Raw genomic sequence first — 26,161 nt, forward strand, 5'->3', positions numbered from 1 at the left:
CCATCCCCGACCTCTACCTCCGCTACATCGACGACTGCTTTGGTGCCACCTCCTGCACCCGCACACAACTGACTGACTTCATCCACTTCACCACTAACTTCCATCCGGCACTCAAATACACCTGGACCATTTCCGACACTTCCCTACCATTCCTTGACCTCACTATCTCCATTGCAGGTGATAGACTTCTAACCGACATACACTATAAACCCACTGACTCCCATGGCTATCTGGACTACACTTCTTCCCACCCTGCTTCCTGTAAGGACTCCATCCCCTACTCCCAATTCCTCCGTCTACGCCGCATCTGCTCCACGGATGAGGCGTTCCACACCAGGACATCTGAAATGTCCTCACTATTCAGGGAACGGGGGTTCCCCTCCTCCACCATAAATGAGGCTCGCACCAGGGTCTCTTCCATACCCCGCACCACTGCTCTCTCTCCCCATCCCCGCACTCGCAACAAGGGCCGAGTCCCCCTAGTCCTCACCTTTCACCCCACCAGCCGTCACATACAAAAAGTAATCCTCCGTCAGTTTCGCCACCTCCAACGTGACCCCACTACTCGCCACATCTTCCCATCTCCCCCCATATCTGCCTTCCGCAAAGACCGCTCCCTCCATAACTCCCTTGTCAATTCTTCCCTTCCCTCTCGGTCCACCCCCTCCCCGGGCACTTTCCCTTGCAACCGCAAGAGATGCAACACTTGTCCCTTTACCTCCCCCCTCGACTCCGTTCATGGACCCAAGCAATCGTTCCAGGTGCAACAGAGGTTTACCTGCATCTCTTCCAACCTCATCTATTGCGTCCGCTGCTCTAGATGTCAGCAGATCTATATCGGTGAGACCAAGCGGAGGCTGAGCGATCGTTTCGCCGAACACCCCCGCTCGGTCCGCAATAACCCAGCTGCCCCCCCGGTGGCTCAGCACTTCAACCCCCCCCCCACTCCGTCTCCGACCTCTCTGTCCTGGGTCTCCTCCATGGCCACAGCGAGCAGCACCGGAAATTGGAGGAACAGCACCTCATATTCCGTTTGGGGAGTCTGCACCCCGGGGGCATGAACATCGAATTCTCCCAATTTTGTTAGTCCTTGCTGTCTCCTCCCCTTCCTCAGCCCCCCTGCTGTCTCCTCCCATCCCCCAGCCTTCTGGCTACTCCTCCTTTTCCCTTTCTTGTCCCCCCCCACCCCCGCCCCCGTCCAGTCTGACGGAGGGTTTCGGCCCGAAACGTTGCCTATTTCCTTCGCTCCATAGCTGCTGCTGCACCCGCTGAGTTTCTCCAGCTTTTTTGTGTACCTGAGGTCCTACTGCAGTTGTACAGGGCCTGAATGAGACTACACCTGGAGTAGTGTGTGCAGTTTTGGTCTCCAAATTTGAGGAAGGATAGTCTTGGTATTGAGGGAGTGCAGCATAGGTTCACGCGGTTAATTCTCGGGATGGCGGACCTGTCATATGTTGATAGATTGGAGTGGCTGGACTTGTATACTCTGGAATTTAGAAGGATGAGAGGGCATCTTATTGAAGCATATAAGATTTTAATAAGTTTTAAAATTTAAAATAAGTGTTTGGACATGCTAGAGGCAGAAAACATGTTCCCAATGTTGGGGGAGTCCAGAACTAGGGGCCATTAAGAATAAGTGGTAAGCCATTTAGAACAGAGATGAGGAAAAACATTTTCACACAGAGAGTTGTGAGTGTGTGGAATTCTCTGCCTCAGAGGGTGGTGGAGGCTGGTTCGCTGGATGCTTTCAAGAGAGAGTTAAATAGACCTCTTAGGTATAGCGGAGTTAAGGGATATGGCGAGAAGGTAGGAAAGGGGTACTGATTGTGAATGATCAACCATGATCACATTGAATGGTGGTTCTGGCTCGAAGGGCCGAATGGCCTACTCCTGCACCTATTGTCTATTGACAAATCCCCAGTATGAGCAACTGAACATAATCTTTCCACCGCTCTGCCATCAGCCATTAGTCTCTGTTAATGTAGCATGGACATTACTGAAATTCATTCATCACAGGGACTATGACAGTAGCCTTGTCAGTTCACAAGATGATTCTATTACACATTATTTGCAGAGCAATCACAAATTGATTGATTAATTCATTCTCCACATGCAGCAAAATGCAAATAGACAAATGTTATTAAATGGAATAATAGCAACAATTGTCAATACTGTCTCTGCTTGCATTATATCATTGTCCTGCCCCGTCCCCTGACATCCGTTTGATGAAGGGTTCTCGACTCGAAAACGTGCCCATTCATTCTCTCCTGAGATGCTGCCTCACCCGCTGAGTTACTCCAGCATTTTGTGTCTACCAACAATTGTCAATAAATCCACATTAAGTGGGAGCAAACCAGAGCACCCAGAGGAAACCCACGAGAACGTGCAAACACCACACAGACAGCACCCAAGGTTAGGATTGACCCCAGGTCTCTGGTGTTGCGAGGCAGCAGCTTTCTTGAGAACAGTGGGAAATGCTGGAAGGACTCAGCAGAAATCTACGTGCTATAACTGCATTTAAAATAGTACTCAATAACATGATCAAAGCATATTTGTGTAACCAAAAGGATACTTAATTTGGCTAAAAAAAGTAGCAATAATAATTATCAGAGGAATAGGGACATAAAATCTTCCAGCACCCAGAAGTATTGTATATATACACATATATGCAGAGGGTAGTGAGGGGAGCAGAGAGGATCATTGGCGTCTCCCTACCCTCGGTACAAGAACCTTAAACTGGCCACTTTAATAACTGGCACTGGCCACTCAAATCAGCTGCCCCGGACATTTTTATGATTGGTTTATTGTATTTTAATGTTGTGTTTTACCTGCTTTTAGCTATTTATACTGTTCCATCAGGGCCTGGATTGTTGTAAGTGTTATTATGTGTGAAATGTTTTTAAATTTCATGTGCGATGCTCCGCTATTCACTGGGAAACATCTTTTCATTTTGCACTGTACAACTGTTGCTTGCAAGATGACAATAAAGGTTGATTAATTGATTGATATACACACATGCATACACATATATATATATATCTCAGAGGAAACTCAGACAACGATGAGAAGGCCTACCGGGAGGAGGTGGCTGATCTAGCACTCTGGTGCCAGGACCACAGCCTCCTCTTGAACATCAAAAAAACTAAGGAGCTGATCGTGGACTTTAGGAGGGCACATCATCCGAGGATGTACACACCATTGAGGATAAATGGGGATACTGTGGATAGGGTGAGCTGTTTTAAATATCTGGGAGTCCACATCTCTGAGGATATGACATGGACATCACACGCCGCAGCACTCATGAGTAAGACAAGGCAGCGCCTTTACCACCTCAGGCAATTGAGGAAATTCAGAGTGTCTCCGAGGATCCTCCAGTGCTTCTACTCAGTGGCAGTGGAAAGCATCTTGTCCGGGAATATTACCATCTGGGTTGGGAATTGCTCTGCTCAGGACAAGAAGGCTCTGCAGAGAGTAGTGCGTTCTGCCGAACTGTGAAGAATAAACTTGACTTGACTTGATATAGTCTACTTACCAAAAATATATTGTCATTTATAGAATATATTAAAAATGCTGGTAACGCTGAGTGTGATCATACAATTTACCTGCATATTGCCTTTTGTTTATGGTTATTATCTGAGGATACCCACAGCATAACATTTCTAATGTGTGTGTAATTTAATGTCAATATTTTTGAGTATTTGTTGATCATGCTGGTTGCATTGTACACATTTCTTGAGCCATACCCGCTACTTGGAACCCCTAATGGATGGAGACACACAAACTTAACCTGTCACTCCCCTCTCCACTAGGCCTTGACTTAACTGGAGAGGAAGTTGCAGTGTCAGCTTTGGTTATTACAATACTATAAAGCAGGACCGAAACAGGCCCAGCATAAACACAAATATTTTAGGAACCAATTAATCTAAAATGGCTGCCAAAATTGGGAAATATTTTGAATTTCTCCAAAACCACAAAAATGGAATCATCTTGTTAAAAAAAACTTTTTTTTAAATGTAGAAATAGCTGAAAACACCAAAACAATACAAGAAACTTAAGAAAATTTAATGCACTTAGGTTAATTAATTGATCTCCCAGCCGTTTGCATAGAAATGCATGGGGTTGCCAATCCTAATCAGACTGAGGTTGAGTGGGCAAATCTCCTAATGAAACTGTTGAAAAAGTGTAGGAAGTTGTCACTAGGCTCTGGGAGAACAGTTGGGAAATCCATGCTATGACGCTCTCAAGGAGTTTGGGACTTCTGCTTTTATGTATGTTCGAGCAAGAGTCTCAAGCATCCTCGTGGTCTTGGAGGGAGATCCATCTAGAAATACAAACACATCTCAAAAAATCCAGGACCATTTATTAAAGAAATAAAACAGCATTAAAATCCAGTATTATTAAATCTGGAAAAAACCCACACTGCAAACCATGTGTACTTGAGTTTAATTTTTATTAGAGCTCATTTAATAAAACATTGATGCCACATAGAGTCATGTATTGATGGAGATTACCTGAAACAAAAAGAATGACATTATCCAAACAATAGCAGGTAAGCAATTGAAGCCATCATGGGAAAAACAGTTCTGCTGAAAACAGTGTTCTACTGCGATTTTATTAGAACTAATTCAAAAATATCCATGATAAGACAATGGAAAAAATGAGTCATATTAATGTTACCTAGATAATATGTGTTTTTTTCTACGTTGATCAAAAATATTAGAAGGCCCTTTCACCTTAAATGCAGACTCAAGATATATTCAATAAAGCCATTTGCTGTGCTCAAACATTTTCTGCTTTTAAAATATTGGTAGCTTCTCACTACCAAGCCAATGCACTGTTGCTGTGGTTTTACAGTAATGCAACATGAAATTATATAGTGCAGAAAGGAATTGCAGGTGCTGGATTAAACCGAAGATAGACACAAAACGCTGGAGTAACTCAGCGAGACAGGCAGCATCTCTGGAGAGTATGAATGGGTGGCGTTTTGACTTCTTCAGACTGGTTAGTGATAAGTGAAATGAGAGATATGGATGATGATGTAGAGGGATAAAGAATGAATGAAAGATATGCAAAAAAGTAAGGATGATAAAGGAAACAGGCCATTGTTAGCTGTTTGTTGGGTGAAAAAGTGTTTAGCAACTGGAAGATCAGGTAGGTTCAGGCGGACCGAGTGAAGGTGTTCAGCAAATTTCCCTGTGATGGGGAATGAGAACAAGAAAGGTGAGGGTGGTGTCAGAGATGAGCCAAGTAAATTTGAGTGCAGGATGGAAATTGGTGGTGAACTCATCAAAGTCCATGAGTTCTGAATGGGTGCAGGAGCTGGCACCAATGCAGTCGTCAATGCAACGGAGATAATGTTTGGGGATAGGGCCATTGTACACCTGGAACAGGAATTGTTCAACGTACCCTACAAAGAGGCAGGCATAGCTGGGGCCAATGTGGGTGCCCATAGCTATGCCCTGGACGGAGGAAGTGGGAGAGTCGAAGGAGAAGTTATTAAGGATGAGGACCAGCACAGCTAGGCAGATTAGAGTGTTAGTAGAGGGAAATTGGATGGTTCTGCGATCGAGGAAGAAACGGAGGACTTTATGGCCTTCCTGGTGGGAGTTGGTGCAGATCTATAGTAAAGATGAGGGAGTGGTGGCTCGGAAAGCAGGTCATGAAAGAGATGAAGTGTATGTGAGATATCTTGGACATAGGTTGGGAGTGATTGCACCAGGGGGAGAGGATGGAGTCGAGGTACGTGGAAATCATTTCAGTGGGACGAGAGAAGGCAGAAACAATGTGTCTGCCAGGGCAGTTGTGTTTAAGGATTTTGGGGAGAAGGTACAACCAGCTGTGCGGGGCTGGGAAACAATAAGGTTGGAGGCTGTGGAAGGCAGACAGTCAGAAGTGATGAAATCAGAAATGGTCTGTGAGATTATGGCCTGGTGCTAAACTGTGGGATCATGGTCCAAGGATAGGTAGGAGGAGGTGCCTGGCCTCAGTGCGGTAGAGGGCAGCTCGCCAGACTACCACGGCACCTCCCTTGTCGGCGGGGTTGATGATAAAGCTTTAAGGCCTTCATGGTGGGGGATTGAGGTGTTGAGTGACTGAACATCCAGAGTAAAGATCAGGGAGTTGGGGCTCGGAAAGCAGAAGTCATTAAAGAGATGATGGGCATGTGAGATATCTTGGACATAGGTTAGGAGATTAATTAATTAATTATGTAAAATTAAAAGTTGCATTAGTGTTATTATCCATTGCCTCTTAATTAAAATGGAATGCGTCAAAGCATCAGCTCAGCTGGTACATGGTCAATATGTTTATTTTTATTACAAACTTGACACAGTCAAAATGACAAAGTAGCCGAGTCCTGAATGAGCAGGCTTCATGAGAATGACTTTTAAAAACACTTGGGAAACGCTTGGGAAAGGCTGTTTTAAAGCCTTGAAGCCACTGCTATTGTCAAATGTACTTAATTGGTCCCGAGCCTCACCTTATGGAAGGAGTAAAATAGTTGCAATCTTGCAATGCTAATAGCAAATCTGCTTTCAGTTAATTCTATGAGAGACTAAATCACCCCTTCAACAAAGGCAAAAAGTCTACAACTCTTATTCATTACCAATCTGAAACAAAATCATGAAATCACACTGCTCATGAAAATCCAATGTCATTGTTTAAGGAGAAAAAGACAGATTTCTGTTCCGTGAAGAATATTATTTCTCGTATATGCTTTATTCATATTCTATACATTACCTTAGCATTATACAAATATAATTCTGTTTAAATTTTATTACAGGCCAGTTAAACGTACATTTTATGGTTGAAGCAAACATCACAAGACAAGGGTTTAAACTGCGTATTCACAAACGAGCAGGGTGACCAGACCTTGCCAGAATCTGAATCGGGCATTGCTGGCTGGAGATGCAACGGCAGCAACAGTCATTCAGAGTTACATTCAAATTTGCTCGGATCATTTGGAAAGAACCTGTTCAGAACTGAGACGGCACAGAATGAACGTAAAAAATAATGCCAATTCATTGAATATACTTGTGGATAAGGAGAGTTAGCTGTAAATGCTGCAGAGTAGAAATTGTTCCCTGGTACATATAGAGGAACCCCAGATCAAAGGAAATGGGTTGGGTCCGAAGTAAAAAAGTGAACTTCATCTCGCACAAACATTTATTTCAATATTGATGAAGGTGATAATATATATGCAAGTTTTTCCAATGTGTGTGTGCTGAATAGCCTGTTGCAAAGAACTGTAAAGACCAGAATTTGCCTCTGGTTTATCATTATCTGCGAGAGGGATATTTGGGCAGAGAATAACCATTACTGGTTTCTGAATGCTGTGAGGACGCCTTTTGAACACCTTGATGTTAACTCTGTCAAACTGTTATACCTCCGCACCTCCTCCATTTCATAATGGACGTAAGATGCAGCAGAACTTGAATCTTTCTTAGGCCCATCGTCTTTTAATCCAGAAACATATAGTTATTAACAAAGAGCTAGCATTATTTCAACATTGCAATCTTACAGCACTGAACAGGCCCTTATACATGTATCACTTGACGTTACAATGACATTTTTATGAATATTTAAATGAATATTTAGATCCATTATATATATATATACTGCATAAGCCTTTTTCTGTATGGTTCTTCGTGCGTTCCATAACACAAGGCTATAGAGAAGAAAATTTGAGGAAAAGGTAATGTTTCAAATCTCTCTATCTGCAATCCATACTTTAAATTTCAAGCCATTGATATCCATTTCAATGTCAAATATCAACGAATAAACACTGGTTTCTCTGCTAGATTTGGCCTGTGGTTGATTGTATATTTTAAGATTGGTAAGGAGACAGTGTTAATTTTCTCACCCATTTTGTAACACCCACTGTACAACTTCTTGTTAAATCAGAAATATTGATTAAAAAAAATAGTTGTTTTCTTTTACAACTAGAATGTTTGCGTGGATATTTTTTAATGTACCTCGTTAAAGCCAATATAAATATTGGCCCCATATATTTTAAGATTGCAACATTTAACATTATAGAATTCCTGTGGTGTCTACAGAAGTACAGTAAAGCATTTGTGATTCTTTCAACATTTTTATTTTTTATTTTCCAGTTCTCTTCCCAGTAATTGTACTTGAAACCCTTGATCTTATTAGCGTTGGTGCTCATAGAGTGGGAGAATGAGTGAGAGAGAGAGAAAAAGAGGGGGAGAGAGAGAGGGAGCCAGAGTCCGTCAGAGAAACAAAGAGAACTATTACCTCAACTCAGAATTGAAACAGATATTCTATACTAAAATCTACTTGTGGGTGGACGAATCTGGTGTTTTAATTATATCAAGGGTAATAAAGTTTCACAGAAATATCTGCTCATTTCGAATACTGACATAAAAAGGCTTATGCAGTTTTATGCTGATGTCTGAATTATGCCTTGAATATATAAAGTCTGGTGTGAATTCCTGGCTACAACTTTTAAAAATGAAAGGGTGCAAAATGATTAGCCAAGGCAAAGATAACAATTGCATACACAATCATCTTCATAGACTGTGTCATGGTTGCGGATCCCACTAAATATTCCTGTCCATCTAATGTCAGGCAGGAGGACTCAGTATTTGCCGTGCAACACTCCTGGATACACGTTTGGTCATTGCTGTTGGATGAACAGCCAGATGTAATGTCGATGCAGTCGGCGTCGCAGCCACCAGTCCATTGGTTGGAGCTTGTCTCCTTTTCCAGCTGCCAAAAAAAGAATGAAATCAAGGACACCTATTTTAGCGTAGATTGCAGCCACTCGTCATTCTTCACAATCCGTACCGTAAATTTGCAATTGGTGAGCTAGCAGAATTGCTCGACATGCTGACACATCGCTGGCATCACAAATTGCTGCCATCACTGTGCTAAATTAAAAGTCCTCACAAGAATTTAACGGAATCTAAAAAGCAGTTATTAGAGGAAGTGACCACAGCTTATACATATGGACATGGATAGGAAAGGCTTAAGAAGGGTACGGGGAAAACACAGGCAAGAGTGTGACTTGCTGTCCGGAGCTGACCACACGGCGGCTCGCATAAGGCATCGCCCACTCTGCGATGGTGCTTCAGCACTGTGCCCGACCACGGGGGAAAATGGAGGATGACTGGCCAAGTTCTGTGCCTTCCACTGAGTGCCGTGGTGGATGTTTGTGTTACATTTTATTGTGGTTGTGTGTTCTTTATTATTGTACCGCTGGACAACCCAAATACCACCGACCGCCAAAGCTGAAGTTCTGGCCGGTCCCGGCATGAAACGCCGGCTCCAGTCCAGGTGGTAGGCCGCGCAGGGAGGGCTCTGCGAATATGCGGCTCGGGAGAAAACGCCACAACACATCGACCAGGTAGGGACTGAGAAATACAGTTTGGCCCCCCAGGTGGTAGGCCCCGAAGATGCGGCCCACCACCCCCCCTACACAAAAAAACACAAAAAAGATTAGACCTCCAAAACGAAACTTTTTAAAATACTAAAAATTAAAAAAAGGGTGAAAAGACAGACAGCTGCAGGTTGGGCAGCCGTACTCGACGGAGCCCCCCACGAGAGAGTTATAGTCATAAAGTCATAGAGCATAAATACAGTCCCTTCGGCCCAACTTGCCCACGCCGATCAAGTTGCCCATCTACCTGCCCGCATTTGGCCCATATCCTTCAGAACCTTTCCTATCCATGTACCTGTTCAAATATCTTTTAAATGTTGTGACAGTTCCTGCCTCAACTACCTCTTCTGGTAGCTCGTTACATATACCCAGCACCCTTTGTGTGAAAAAGTTGCCCCTCAGGTTCCTATTAAATTTATCCCCTTTCACTTAAACCTATACCAATCAACATCCTCTGGTTGTTGTGTCCTCTACTCTGGGTAAAATACTCTATCTATTTGCCTCATGATCTTATACACATCTATGAGATCACCCCTCATCTTCCTGTGCTCTAAGGAATAAAGTCCTAGCCTGCTCAACCTCTCCCTACAGTTCAGCCTTTGATTCCTGGCCACATCCTTGTACATCTTCTCAGCACTCTTTCCAGCTTCATGGAACATCTTTCCTATACAGGGTGTGCAAAACTGAACAAAATACTCCAAATGAGGCCTAACCACTGTCTTGTACAACTGACCATAACATCCCAACTTCTATGCTCAGTACCTTAACTAATGAAAGACATCATGCCAATGACCTCCTTGACCACCCTATCTGCCTGTGATGCCACTTTCAAGGAAATATATACCTGCACTCCTAGATCCCTTGGCTCAACAGCATTCCCCAGAGCCTTTGCATTCACTGCAAAAGTCCCAGACTGGTTTGACATCCCAAAAGGCAACACCTAGCACTTATCTGTTTGTTAGTTTTATATATATATGAAGATCTTTCATTGTGGGATCACCTTTGGGTCTCTCACCGAGAAGGCGGGAGCTTCTGTATCATCTATCAAAGTACAGATTTAGGCTGTTTATTTTAAGTAAGTTACTACCTTCATTAATAAAAAGGAGACATTAAAATAACAGTCAAAATGGTATCTTATTATATATTTGTTCATATCTCCTACATATATTTAATATTAATTTAACAATTAGATTGGTCTCACCTTGCAGTACAGCTCATCGGCAGCACAGTATTCAATTTGTGAAGTTTGGGATTGGTAGCAAGTATCTCCACCACAGTTGATCACATTGCACTTGTTGTCCTGCAATATGTTTTTAAAGAAAGGGTCTCAGCTTACTATTACAATTTACAGAACATGCATAGTGTTGAGTATTTCCTAGCAAGAGTCAAATCTTGCTAACATAATTCAATCACTAAAAAGCATAGGTGGGTTTTGCTGTTTTTAAAATCGCTGAGTAAAAATGTAACAAAACTTATTTTTAAATCCGTCTCTGAACTACTTGGAGATGTAAATCTATAGAGTTCATATGTTTATTTTTTATTAATTTACTTATCTGCCTTTCACACGATGACGTAGGAGTAAAAAGCTTCCAAGGGCCTGCACTTTGTATTTGTGTTATGCTGACCTCCCCAGTTCATCGCATGCACAGCCCTCCCTCCATTGAAAGCATCTACTGTACATGAGGCAGTGCGTCCCGAAACCAGCATCTATGATCAAGGATCTTCACCATCCAGGCCATGCCCTCTTCTCACCGTTGCTGTCTGGCAGGGGCTACAGAAGCCTGAGGTTGCACACCACCAGGTTGAAAATCGGCTAGGTGATGTCATGTTCTTGAAACAACCTGCATTACCCAAATCTGAAGAAAGGTCTTGGCCCAAAACGTTGCCTATTCCTTTTCTCCAGAGATGCTGCCTGAAGAAGGGTTTCAGCCCGAAACGTTGCCCATTTCCTTCGCTCCATAGATGCTGCTGCACCCGCCGAGTTTCTCCAGCATTTTCGAGTACCTTCGATTTTCCAGCATCTGCAGTTCCTTCTTAAACAACATGCTGTCTGATTCGCTGAGTTACTCCAGCTTTTTATGTAAATCTTCTGACCCTAATCTTACCTCAACAACAGAACACCACAGACCACCTCTTAGCCTACCATGGACTTGTCTTTTTTTTTCCTTATTATGTTTTGAGATGTTGTCTTTTCTTTTGCACAGTCTTCTTTAGCTTCGAACTTTTACGTGTAATTAATGTATGGGACTGATGAGATTACTCTGCTGGGAGCCACCATAGACCCAATGGCCAAATGCTTTCCTTGAATGCCAAATTAAGTGAGGTTCCAGCTTTGAATGGAAGTGCATAGATATTTTTATGCTGGGATACTAGGTTCTGAGCCGGTATGCAATGTTGAAGATTTATAGAGTCCAGATTCTGAATTAACTCAGTGGGTCAGGCAGCATCTGTGGAGGGAATGTATAGGCAATGTTTTAGGTCGGAATCAAATCCCATGTGTATTTGGTATTCAAGTGTGCCTGAACCATCATTTTCTTGGACTGGCCATAAACTGGTGGTGCAGGCGCATACAAAGTATCACTTTTCCATTTCCTCCGCCGATGCTGCCTGGTCCGCAGAGGTATTCCAGTATTGTTTTTGCTCAAGATACCAGCATCTGCTGCTCTGTGTGTCTCTGGGAGTCCAGATTCTTCTGGGGTTCATCCATATCCTATTTGTTTCTTGAGTATTGCATGAGAATCCTCAATGATGCAACCTGTGGGTTCAGTTTTCCTGGAAGGCCAGGCTGTTGGCCAGTTTGCAAGAATTATAGTGACGCAACGGTTTTAGGGATCATCATCTCCTCTAGTTTACTGAGTCCAGATGACAGCATTTCAATATTGCTCAAATGATGTACTGCAATGTTACAGTACTGATTTTACACTACTACAACAGTATTGGACTACCATAATGTCTGAAAAATTATCTTGGTATATTTTTATTTGCACAGAGGCAGCATTGGGATTCAGCCCAGTGTACTCGCTCCATTGAAATTATATCTTAGGACCATCTTCAGTCAGAGGGTGGTGAAACTGTGGAATTCCTTGCCACAGAAGGCTGTGAAGGGCAAGTCAATGGATATTTTTCAGGCAGAGATAAATAGATTCTTGATTAGTATGGATGTCAGAGGTCATGGGGAGAAGGCAGGAGAATGCAGTTAGGAGGGAGAGATAGATCAGCCATGATTGAATGGTGCAATAGACTTGATGGGCTGTTACCTATTACTAATGACCTTATGAGGAAGACTGCAACTTGCTCTGCTGCCAACCTATCATGCAGTGTTAGCTAACCAGTTGGATCAGACCAGACCTGACAAAGGCCAAGTGCCATCTTATTTGTAATTGCATTGGTTAATTACAGCATAAGCATCCGACTGTACTCCAGAATCTGGACTCTTTCAGCACAACATGGGTACAACCAGTAATTATGTATACTTACACTGCCTCTTGTTGTTGGAGCAGTTGTTGGTGGTGGTGTTGGTGTTGGTGTTGGTGTTGTTGTTGGTTCCATAGTGGTGTCAGTCATTTCAGTCCAAGGTTCAGTCATTTCTTTGAAAGTGCAATAACAAAATAATTTTGGTTTAAATCTATCAATCAATGGACCAGAATAAATAATCCTTTGCAGTAGGCAACATTCTTTGCTTCACTTATTCTGCACTGAATCAGGAAAAAAATACACCAAAGGCTTGGTAAGTGGTAAGGCTTGGTTGAATAGTAAATGAAGTTGACTAGTTTTCAGTGAGGCCAATGAGGTAATTTTGATAATAAAATGAACACTGCTCTGAGTTGGGGAGGAGTTTCAATTTTGCTTGGATGATGTACCTCAATATAATTCTGAAGCATGCTAATAACAACTGTATTACTTTTTGTTATAGTAAAATTTGTTGTGGTTGAAATCTGGATGCACCAGGTGGGGATGAGATAGTGCTTTGCAGAGAGAAGTGGGAGCTAGAACAAGATGGACAACGTCTCCAGAAACACAGGCACATTGCAATGTTCACCATTGTACCAAAATACTAGGAAGAAGTTTCCAGACTGATCTTAAGGGCATACAGGTGATGCTGAATTCTCAGCACGAGAATGAAATGAAGTTAAAAAGATTCTATGCAAATTTCTCTCATCCCAAAGGATGACTGTATGCAGGGTAAAACAACTGTCAGCTAATGAAAAGAATGGGATGAGAAAACAGCAATAATGTGGAAAATATTGCTTTTAGTCATTTTCTCAGTACTCTTTCTCAGTATTAGTTTAGTTTACAGATAGGCATGTAAACCGGCCATTCACACCCGAGTCCACACCAATCATTGATCAACCATTCACTTTAGTTCTATAGATCACAGGGAGAATAAGCAAACTCCACACAGACTGCAGCCGAGGTCAGGATTGAACCTTGGTCTCTGTGGCACAGTGAGGCTGCAGCTCAACCAGCTTTGCCACTGTGCTGCTGTTATATCATCATCATTATCATTGTCATCAACGGGCATGATGCCTTACAATGCTATGTACGACAGTGATGGCAGCTTCTATTGAAGTGTGGATGGCCGTTGCCTCGCTAGGAGCTCATCCGTCCTTTGACAAGTCTTGTTTTTGGTCCTGCTGGTCAGGCTGCACTTATAGCTGATAAGGAAATGGTAGAATATTCCTGACACTTTGGCCAGGGATGTTGCTCAAAGCGCTCAAAGCCATGACATATACAGTACAATTGAACCATTTGGCCCACGTTTTCAAAAACAAATTAATCAATAAAATCTACATGAACATTACCCATATCATAATCAACAGGTATTTCTTGAATTGTGCCATTTAGCATCAGGCACAGAGTTCCGTTACAACACTCCATTGTGCACATGTTGTATGTGGAATCCATGCAGATGTTTTCCGTGCCAGCACAGCTGTTACTGCAACCTGCCCAGTACGAGGAGTTGGAGACACTGTAAAACTACAAAACAAAATGGGCATTAACTGGAAAGAAAGTTTGTGAAATGAATAAAAGACCCAAGAAATGAAAAGATTGAAAGTCACGAGGAGCTTGAATGGAAGATGTTCAAGGACTCTTGAATCCACTGGAGATCAGGGCTCAGCTATTCAAATTGGAATGAGGAGAAACTATTCAACATCGAGTGTTGTAAATCCGTGGGCTTCCACCCCAAGCAACTGAGAATATACAGTTGTTGAGGATATTCAGGAATGCAATTTACAGGTTTTGGGGAATTTATGGGTAATGGGAAGTGAACAGTAAAATAGCATTGAAATGAAAGTATACCCATGACCAACTGAATTGTCAACCATTCTCAAGAGCTGCAAGCCCGTTTCTTATCTTCTAACATTAAAGGCTTAATATTTGTGAACTTGTTTGGTTAACTAAAAAATTCAGTAGACAGCATTTGAATGGTTTGGTTTTCATGCATGTCAGGGATAAACTTAATTCATCTGACTACAATGGGCATTTGGGGCGTTTAAAAGGAAGTTGTAGACATCCATAATGATCAGTCCATAGTTACTATTCTCAAGGTTTTCAACCTATTTTAACGGGCAGGAACTGCTCTAATTGGGCTGCCAGGATGTTTACGCAACATTCCAGCCATTTTAATGCCTTCACAGTAAAAGCTGTAGGAAAAGCAGACTATTCCAGGTAAGTGAGAGAATGTCAAAATTTCACAATGCGGTTGGGAACGGGATCCTCATTGGAAATGTCATTGCTGAGGTTGTTCCCTTCTTGTTATTGAGCTTCAAGGATCAGCCACTTTCCTACTCAATATAATGAACAAACTGGCTCTTAGTGGAGATGCAGATTCAAGTAATTTACAATGCCTGGCAGTAAATTTAATACACATTTGTGACACATTTCCTAAGGACCTCTGTAATAATGCAACAACTTAGACAGTGTTTCTGAAGATTCACTTATGTTCCTATGTTCTGTCATCACACCTAGTGGACTAACCAACATAAATGCTCACAATCAGATATTTCAAAAAATATTTTCATTTCATCTCCCCAAAACACCTTCACAAGTACTAACACTCCTCATTACCTCACACAGCTGACAATTGCCCAATAGTCAGATAGCTGCATTGTCCAATAGTAACAATATGCTGCTTGATTATAAGAAGCTACAAAATTGAGCTCAACTGCATATTTTCTACCAGAAATCACTGGAGAACCAAAAGTAACAGGATGTTTGGTTCAAGGTTGATTCAAGAGCTCTGTAGCCACAATTACAAGTGAGTTTAGCAAGCAGTTCACAGACCGGGAAACTGCGCTGGCAACATTACGCTGTTAGTAGCTCAATGCTGCAGCAATGCCGTACGTGGCATGAATGCAGGAGTGATAATAAGCACTTAAGAAATTTGGCTTGAATTTGTTCCAGATTATTTAAATAAATCACAGCAACCTACCTCACAGTACATGTGAGTCCAGGGACATTCCATCCAGTCATCCTGGTTTTCGTAACACATGGAGCCTGTGCAATTGAAGGTCTGACAGGAAAACTGTAAAGAATCATACATTGTTATTGTACTCATTCATTGATCTTGATGCCATTCTTACACAACTGATGTACACCATTGACTAGGAAAAGGATTGCTGTTAGATATATATGCCTGGTGCTGCTGGAAAGTCATATGTAGCAACAATAACCAGGATAGAAACTTTGAATACTGAAAAACTGATGCAGAAAATTTGCCACCATTACATTAATTAGCTAATCCTTTCAGTGCTTGTAGGTTGCTGGGTTCCTTCCATGTACAGTTCAGTTTCAGCTGGGACAGGGAACTATGTTCTATTCAAATAACATTAGAAAGGGAAAACAATGGCCATGAAATGTAAAAATCGGTGCAAAACAGGAGGCTGTGTAACTAACATGCAGAGAGCCGTGGGACATCTCATTCACGACATACACTCCCACCCAAAACCTTTTCCATATCTCCGCAGCACCCCACACCATCATTCCCACTGCATCCGATGACCTACCTGTATAATTACAATACTCAGTCTCCTTGCTTTTAATTTGTTCCATGGGGGGGGGTCAAGGAAATAGCGTTCACGTCGTGGCCCTGTTTCCACCAATCTTTCCACCACCATGCACAAGAAGGGCAAGACAGACACTATTGTACCAATGCCGAGCAGTGTGTTCAATTCTGGCTGAACGACTTCTAATCTTGTATGTGGACTCGATAAGAAGTTCCATGAGAACCAGGCAGTGTTGACATGAGGTGAGTTGTATGCTTTGCAGGGAAACTAGCTCTCAACAAGGTTCAGAGAGATTTTAATTTCTAGGTCTCTACATTACAGCCACATTCATGCCTCCGGCCAACAGTGAACATTACTCGAGCAGCAGGAGTGATGGTTCCAGTGGAAGTAAGCCGTGGCCATGGACGGAGGATTTTCACTCAGTTGGTGGTGAGGGAGATATACTAACATGAACAACCTTTAAAGGAACACATATCCCTTTACCATTGCTCAAAACACAAATTGCTGGAAGAACTCAGCAGGTCAAGCAGCAAATGTGGATGGAATAGACAGCCAATGTTTCTGGTTGGGGCACTTGGTCAAAAGGACTCTTTGGGAGATGGTGGCTTGATGTTCAATCGTGGGGCCATAGTCAAGGGGTAGGTATGAGAAGGTGCTAGAGAGACTGGCTCAACACAGCAGGGGTCAGCTTATCAGATGACAACTGAACCTCCCTTGTCAGCCAATTTGATGACAACTTTGGGATTGTTACCGAGTGGCATTTACGAATGCTCTTTGTCCAATACCAATCTGATCCACAATTACCCTAACCTCAGAAACCTCAACACTTGGTTTTCATTCGACAGGATCTAAACTATGAGTCTTACTGACAAAGGAAAGAAAATAAGATATCTCTTCCTTTCATGTATTATTTTCATCTCTGGTGTAAGTTTAGTATTTTGTCACATGAAGTGTTGAACAGATAATAACTTACATTTACAGGTAGTTCCATTTTGTCCGTAGTTCTGTTCCATACTGTCATATTTTCATAAGATTCAGTCGATGTCATGTTATCCATTGTCATATTGTCATAGGACATTGTTGTATTATCTGTGGTGAAAGAAAATAAATAGGTATTTTTCCAAACTTTCTGTCAGATTTGCTTCCTTGGAGTTGTTTCTGATTTCTGGTACACATTTTGCCACACTCTGTTTACTTATCAAGGCACCGATTACTGATGACAAATGATGTATTTTTCCACTTCAGTCATCCTAACTAGTGATCATGCCATTCCATACTGAAGCAACCAGTGATATCAACTGGAAATTGTGCTGACCAGTTTAATTCCTTTGAGCCGAGAGAATTGCTACAAAGTCTTATTGGAATAATTTATGGTTTAATGTTCTTATGCGAGATGTGTGGCACCTATGTAGGCATTCTGTTTTACACCTCTCCTGCTTTGCGTTTCCTTTGACTTCTCTTTGATGGGTTCCTTCCATGTACAGTTCAGTTTCAGCTGGGACAGGGAACTATGTTCTATTCAAATAACATTAGAAAGGGAAAACAATGGCCATGAAATGTAAAAATCGGTGCAAAACAGGAGACTGTGTAACTAACATGCAGAGAGCCGTGGGACATCTCATTCACGATGTGCACTTCCACCCAAAACCTTTTCCATATCTCCGCAGCACCCCACACCATCATTCCCACTGCATCTGATGACCTACCTGTATAATTACAATACTCAGTCTCCTTGCTTTTAATTTGTTCCATGGGGGGTCAAGGAAATAGCATTCACGTGAAAGATTTGATAAGCTTGGATTCATTTTGGAAAAGAAGCAGAGAAGAAATTTCTTCTGAGACTCTATAAGGCACTGCTCAGGTGAGCAAATTTGGGTAACATATCTGAGGAACGATGTGCTTGCTGGCTCTGGAGAGGGTCCAGAGGAGGTTTACAATAATTATTCCAGGAAAGAGCAGTTTAGCATATGGTGAGGGCTTGATAGCACAGGGCCTCTACCCGCTGGAGTTTAGAAGATTGAGGGGGACCTCATTGAAACTTACATAATAATGAAAGGTATAGATAAAGTGGATAGGGAAAGGATGTTTCCACTAGTGGGAGTGTCTAGGCCCAGAGGTCATAACTTCAGAATTAAAGGGCACTCTTTTAGAAAGGAGTAGAGGAGGAACTCCTTTAGTCAGAGGGCAGTTAATCTGTGGAATTCCTTGCCACGGAGGGCTGTGGAGGCCAAGTCAGGTAATATTTTTAATCCCACTCGGGACAATTTTTACATTAACCAAGCCAATTAATCTACAAACCTGCACGTCTTTGGAGTGTGGGAGGAAACCGAAGATCTCGACGAAAACCCGCGCAGGTCATGGGGGAGAAGGTACAACAGCACCCGTAGTCGGGATCGAACCTAGGTCTCTGGCGCTGCATTCGCTGTAGGGCTGCAACTCTACCGCTGTGCCACCATGACTGCCCAAAGAGTGTGAAACAGGCCCTTCATCCAACTTGCCTGCACTCGCCAACATATCCCAGCTACACCTGTCCCAACAGCCAGCAGGTGGTCCATATCCCTCCAAACCTGTCCTATCCAGTCTAACTGTTTCCTGAAGGTTGGGATAGTGCCTGCCTAAACTACCTCCTCTGGCAGTTTACTCCACCACCCTTTGTGCGGGAAAAGTTACCCCTCTGATTCCTATTGAATCTTTTCCCCTTCACCTTAAACCTATGTGTCTGGTCCTCGATTCCCCTACTCTAGGCAAGAGACTCTGTACATGACTGTGTTTTCTACTTTGCTTACCTCCATTTCCAGAACTCGCAACATTGCAGTATAATGCAATACAAAGCAGGACGAAACCTGTGGGAAAAAGCATCTGTGAATATCATCATAAAATGAATGCCTTCAGCTTTTATTTCTGGTGTTCTTTCTTTATTCAGTCATGTGTGGCTATTAAAGACAAATAGCTCAACTTTGTGTTCCCATAATAAATTGCAACTAACTGGGCAATAGTAATGAATAATTACAACGAATAATGTAGGAAGGAACTGCAGATGCTGGTTTAAACCGAAGATAGTGACTTTCAGCCTGAAGAAGGGTCTCGACCCAAAACATCACCCATTGCTTCTCGCCAGAGATGCTGCCTGTCCCGCTGAGTTACTCCACCTTTTTGTGTCTATCTTCAATTACAACAAATAACTGTCTAGCACTACAGGTATGCACTGCTATGTTTTATTTTAACCCCCGAGTTGCCAGGCAGCACAACAGACTAATATATATTATATTATATTATAGAATCACAAATGGATGAGATTGTTCAATGGTCTGTGCAAACCGGTATCTGCAGTTCACTTTATCTATATCTTGAAAGGCTTGTTCTTACAGCAAAATATTATGTTGACAAGAGAAAATATATTGCCAAGACAGAAATACCCATGGAGGGTATCCGTGTGACAGGGTGCCATTGTGGGGGCATCGAGAACAGAATAGCACAATTTTGTAGTCAGAGAGATCACGCATTTAAGAAGGAGTCGAGGAGTATTTTTTTCCTCACATAGCTCTGTAACTGTACGGAAACCTGTTCCAGCCGGCTGTAGTCAGAGTACTGAGTATATTCAGTGTACTAGGCATGTTCATTGTACTCAAGGCACAGAGAGAAATACATGCAGAGGCGTAAAGCATTATAAGAAACAGAAAGGCTAAAGGCACAATAAACTCACTTGAACTTGAAATGTTTAAGGTGTGTTTATTTTAACAAAAGCTGTGCACAGATATTTAAATGTTGATGTGAATTGAAGATTTTGCTGCACTGTTTGGCTTGTGCTGGGAGAATTATGTGAGTGGTGGGTTACAATGGTACTGATGGTTGAAGGTGTATTATGCGACCCAAGGATGGTGGAGGTGCTACGGAGTTTGGAGCCACTGGCTATGTGAACTTTGCAGAGAAAAGCTGAGGTGAGACCTTTCCCCATAACATAATTGTATCATAATTCTATAACTTTCCATAGGTCTATAATGTTTACATGCGATCCATCATCAGAAAACAAGTTAAAGGATTGTTTATCGACAAAAAAGTACATAAATAGAAGATATCTACCTATAAGATGTTGGATCTTGTTGGCTCTGACTACCATACTTCACCCCCTTAGGAACGCCCAATGGACAGGTCACCAAACAAATCTGAAAAAGAGTTAAACCGCTATGATTAATATTAATTGAAGCTTAAATACCTTTATGTATCCATGATACTGATGCTTTTCCTGATTTTTATATTAGCAAAGCATGGTTGGCCAGGCAGCCTTAGCCTGGATTTCCTATAGAAATTTCCTCAAGGAAATGAAAAGGTGTCACTAATACTTTCTCCACAAAATCCTTCATATTCGCTGGAAGAATAAGAATAAGAATAAGTATTGTCACTGTTCTCTCACAAGCCAATGCCCTCAGCATTGAGGCCCCAGTTACACTCAGGAAGTAGCACTGTGCAGCCCATGCCATTTGTAGGCCCTACACCAGACTCTTCAATCACACTCCATATTCCTAATTCTGCCATGGGGAGAGATTACTAGGGGGACCAGGGAAACAAACCAAGTGAAATGCTCAAAGCCTCTTTGGAAAGTTGTGGGAATTGCTGGCCCACAACCATTTGGGAATGGAATTGGGAACATCGAGTCTATGCATCAACTCACGCAGAACTGCATGTACTCCACATCACCAACTACCATTTCCCTGCCCGATAGACAGCTACTACTCCATGTGTGGAGAGTCAACTGATCCCACCCTAGTGATCCACTTCCGGCATCAATTAGGTTTGTTCTAACTAAGCTTCTGGTCAGTGGAGACCACAGACATGTCAAAACCACAAAACTGAAGACGAAGTATGTTATCCTCATTCCCGAGTGAAAAAGACAGAATGGAATATCAAGAAGAAATTTGTTCTTATGTTATAGATCACACGCAAAAAAAAACTGATGGCTTCATGTTGCATCAATGATTTCCCCAAATCCTATGTGTACTGACCGTGAAGCACTTTTGAGGGAAATTGATAAGAAAACATTGCCAAATCAAAATGATTATTCTAGACTTTAGAAGCAGTAGGCTGAATTTTAAGATACAGCCAAATGCAGATTGGGCCAACCTGGTACAGTTGGCAATGCATTAAAGATCAGTTCCAATTTGTCCATTTCCACATTTCCACATTTAGTTCTAGCACTCTGAGCTGTACGCAAGAAACTCCTCAGGATGGGTGGATTATGTTTCAATAAGTCAGCGGCATAATTGGTGCAACATTAGACAGGATTCTCAAATTAACCTTGGCCCCTTGGCTTTACAGAATTTGACAATGAAATCATAGTGTGCAAAATAACAGCCATAGCAGAAAATGAAGACATGTTTATCCCTTCGTAAGCCATGGATGTTGATAGTAACACCAATATTTTTATTATATTAATCCCCATATGCCTCAAGAGAAGCCGGTGGAAAGTCTCCTTTGCAAACCACTGGGGTATGTCACGGTATTCCCTTAGTGCTGATAATGCAGGAGGTTCAGGATTTAGTCAATTAAGCCAGAGGAGGCACAACATTTGAAGCACATGTGATGTAGCCACATCCCTCTCCTTTAAAGAACACACTGTAAAGAGTGTGTAACATCTACCGTAAGTTGAGGAAGAAGGTGGTTGACAGATACCAGTGTAAAAATCATCTCCCAGTGGGCTATTGCAATCTGCAATGCACCAAACCAAGTTACATGCTCTAACAGGCTACAAAGTGAAGCACTGCAGAATCGCTGGCAACAAAGCATGCTGTCCCGATGAACTAATTGCGGGTTTTGAACGTGGAATGATGACACCTGCCCCAACAGCCTGGGGTACACCAGTACTCACTGTCACCATTGCAGATGTCAGATCAGCCTTCCTGAGAGTGAACACGTGGATAGCAACTACCCCGATGGAGTCCCCGGACAAGTTCTCAGGACCCGCGGACCAACCGGCAGGGGTATTCGCGGACATTTTTCACCTCTTGTTGTTCCAATCTGCTTCTAAAGCACCACTGCCATCTCAGTGCTAAAGAAACACAAGGTAATGTGCCTCAATGACCATCACCCAGTAGCTCTGACATCTATCATCTGGAAATGTCTTGAGAGGCTGGTCATAGCGCACATCAACACCAGCATCTCATTCCACCTTGATCAATTGTAATTCATCTACTGTCACCCAGGTCCAGGTGCCATCTCCCTTGCTCTACTTCATCTCTGGAACATCTAGACGACACCTGTGGAAGACTCCTATTATTTACAATAGGTCTGCCTTCAACACCATAACTCCAACCAAACTCGTATCCGTACCCCTGAAGCTAGGACTCAGGACCCCCCCCCCCCCACTGGATCCTCTACATCCTGACCCACAGACTGCAATTAGTAAGGATGGGTGACACCACCCCGTCCTCAATACCTCCTACGTATTCTCCTCCTCAACAACAGTGCCCTGCAAGGTTGCACACTCCGCCCCTTACACACCCTGTACACTCATGACTTTGTGGTCAAATTCTGCTCTAACTCATTTACAAGTTTGCAGATGATACCAAAGACTCTTACCAATTTCCACAGATGCACCATGGAAAGCATCCTTCCTATACATATTCATCACAATTTGGTATGGAAACTTCTCTGCCCAAGATCGCAAGAAATTACAGAGGGTTGTGAAAGCCACCTAGTCCATGACACCAACCAGCCTCCCTCCCCCCAGCCCCCTTGGCTCGGAGTACTCTTCACACTCTTTCACAAAGCAGCCAGCATAATCATGGACCACTCATATCCCAGTCATTCTCTCTTTCCCTCTTCCGTCAGGCAAAACATTCAGAAGCTTGAAAGCACATCCCACCTAATCCAAGAACAGAAGGTAGATAAAAATGCTGGAGAAACTCAGCGGATGAGGCAGCATCTATGGAGCGAAGGATAAGGTGACGTTTTGGGTCGAGACCCTTCTTCAGACTGATGTGGGGATGGTGGGGGCGGGAAGAAGAAAAGAAGAGGCGGAGACAGTGGGCTGTGGGAGAGCTGGAAAGGGGAGGGGAAAGAGGGAGAAAGCAAGGGCTACCTGAAATTGGAGAAGTCAATGTTCATACTGCTGGGGTGTAAACTACCCAAGCAAAATATGAGGTGCTTCTCCTCCAATTTATGGTGGGACTCATTCTGGCCATGGAGGAGGCCCAGGACAGAAAGGTCAGATTCGGAATGGGAGGGGGAGTTAAGTGCTGAGCAACCGGGAGATCAGGTTGGTTATTGTGAACAGAGCGAAGGTGTTGGGCAAAGCAATCGCCAAGCCTGCGTTTGGTCTCACCGATTTTGAGCAGCTGACACCTAGAGCAGCGGATGCAATAGATGAGGTTGGAGGAGGTTGCAGGTGAACCTCTGCCTCACCTGGAAAGACTGCTTGGGTCCTTGGATGGAGTCAAGGGGGGAGGTAAAGCGACAAGTGTACCATTTCCTGCGGTTGCAAGGTAAAGCACTAGGGGAGGGGGTGGTTTGGGTGGGAAGGGACGAATTGACCAGGGAGTTACGGAGAGTGCGGTCTCTGCGGAAAGCCGAGAGGGGAGGAGATGGGAAGATGTGGCCAGTGGTGGGATCCCGTTGGAGGTGGATGACAGAAACCAATCAACCAACAAACCTGTACATCTTTGGACTGCGAAAGGAAACTGGAGCACCTGCACAGTGACAGGGAGAATGTACAACCTCTGTAGTCAGGATGATACCCGGGTCTCTGGCACAGTAAGGCAGCAACTCAACTGTTGCGCCACAGTGCCGCCCTAATTGTTGATCCCTCTACATGGCCTTGTGAGGAATCCACACTGCTGCTGCCTCCACACACCTGTGTAAGAGGATGTCAACGGGCGCACAGAGCAGGGCTGGCATCAAAGTAAATGCACTAGGGAATTGCTCAATCTGCATGCATCCGGTGGCTGTTAGTTGCATGGTTTAACCCACCTCAGCAACACGGTAGGATCTTGCCACAAGGTGCATACATAGAATCAAATGGGACCCAATTTGACATTGAGCCAAATTTTGTGAACAGGAACATTAGTTGTTGGAAGGTTTTATATTCAAGTTCAAGTTCAAGAGTTTATTGTCATGTGTCCTTGTATAGGACAATGAAATTCTTGCTTTGCTTAAGCACACAGAAAATAGTAGGCATTTACTACAAAACAGATAAATGTGTCCATATACCATGATATAAATATATACACACATGAATAAATAAACTGGTAAAGTGCAAATAACAGAAAGTGGTTATTAATAATCAGAGTTTTGTCCGAGCCAGGTTTAATAACCTGGTGGCTGTGGGGAAGTAGCTATTCCTGAACCTGGTTGTTGCAGTCTTCAGGCTCCTGTACCTTCTACCTGAAGGTAGCAGGGATATGAGTGTGTGGCCAGGATGGTGTGGGTCTTTGACCCACGCATATTTTTCCTCCACGTGTATAGCAGTGGTTGATGAAATGTCGTCACTGAGTCCACAGCGAACATGAAACATTTAGCTAGTCCAATCTCATTTTATATTCCCCACAGAGTATAGTACTCACCTGCACATTTGTGTGATTTATAGTGACCAATGAACCTACCGACTTGTGGCCTTTAGCACATGGGAGAAGCCAGCAGCACTTGCAGGAAAACGACTTCACCGAAGGGAGAAAGTGAAAACTCCACAGCGGCAGCACTGAATGTCAGGATTGAACCTGGCTCTCTGGGGCAGCCAGGCAGAAGCTCCACCACCTTTGGCTCAGTGCTATCCCCACAGCAAACCATTAAACATAACCCCCATCATTTGAGGGCTATGTAATATTTGACAGAAGAACTAAGGGTCCTAACATTGCTCTCAATCCAGGACATTAAATGTACAGAGCCAATAACTCACTCACACAGAGCGGGGACCTTGCGTACACTGAGATTGGAATTCATATGAAAGGAGAGTGAAACTCAATCGCAGATAAAGTGGATTCTGCAACACGGAGACTGGAACTCAATGACCAGAGACTGTGATCTCGATGCGGAGAGACAGTGTTTACCCAGAAGCTAGTCCAAACACAGATAACTATGTTATATGCACCGCAGAATTGGTTTTAAACTCAGAGAAATTAGAGCTTACACAAAGAGACCAGCACCAATAAAACCACTTGTGATTACACTTAGATTAGTTCAAGTTCAAGTTAAAGTTCAAGTGAGTTTATTGTCATGTGTCCCTGTATAGGACAATTAAATTCTTGCTTTGCTTAAGCACACAGAAAATAGTAGGCATTTACTACAAAACAGATAAATGTGTCCATATACCATGATATAAATATATACACACATGAATAAATAAACTGGTAAAGTGCAAATAACAGAAAGTGGTTATTAATAATCAGAGTTTTGTCCGAGCCAGGTTTAATAGCCTGATGGCTGTGGGGAAGTAGCTATTCCTGAACCTGGCTGTTGCAGTCTTCAGGCTCCTGTACCTTCTACCTGAAGGTAGCAGGGAGATGAGTGTGTGGCTAGGATGGTGTGGGTCTTTGATGATACTGCCAGCATTTTTGAGGCAGCGACTGCAATAAATCCCCTCGATGGAAGGAAGGTCAGAGCCGATGATGGACTGGGCAATGTTTACTACTTTTTGTAGTCTTTTCCTCTCCAGGGCGCTCAAATTGCCGAACCAAGCAACGATGCAACCGGTCAGTATGCTCTCGACTGTGCACATGTAGAAGTTAGAGAGAGTCTTCCTTGACAATCCGACTCTCCGTAATCT

At 43.0% G+C, this 26,161-nt stretch overlaps 1 protein-coding gene across 2 annotated transcripts in view; it reads right to left on the reverse strand.

Annotated features, from left to right (window-relative positions):
* Positions 1–4,431: 4,431 nt before the first annotated feature.
* Positions 4,432–26,161, reverse strand: part of LOC129709682 (uncharacterized) — a 50,171-nt gene continuing 28,441 nt past the window's right edge. For both annotated transcript variants that reach the window (XM_055656199.1, XM_055656198.1), the window contains 8 exons: positions 20,488–20,570; positions 19,194–19,250; positions 17,381–17,496; positions 15,834–15,926; positions 14,203–14,377; positions 12,878–12,987; positions 10,602–10,700; positions 4,432–8,730 (listed from right to left, as the gene is read on the reverse strand). In XM_055656199.1, the coding sequence (XP_055512174.1) occupies positions 8,467–8,730; positions 10,602–10,700; positions 12,878–12,987; positions 14,203–14,377; positions 15,834–15,926; positions 17,381–17,496; positions 19,194–19,250; positions 20,488–20,524 (951 nt within the window). In that variant the 5' untranslated portion in view covers positions 20,525–20,570 and the 3' untranslated portion in view covers positions 4,432–8,466. The remainder of the gene's footprint in view (positions 8,731–10,601; positions 10,701–12,877; positions 12,988–14,202; positions 14,378–15,833; positions 15,927–17,380; positions 17,497–19,193; positions 19,251–20,487; positions 20,571–26,161) is intronic.

The sequence above is a fragment of the Leucoraja erinacea genome, chromosome 26 (assembly GCF_028641065.1).
Source record: "Leucoraja erinacea ecotype New England chromosome 26, Leri_hhj_1, whole genome shotgun sequence".
Taxonomy (NCBI): Eukaryota; Metazoa; Chordata; class Chondrichthyes; order Rajiformes; family Rajidae; genus Leucoraja; species Leucoraja erinaceus.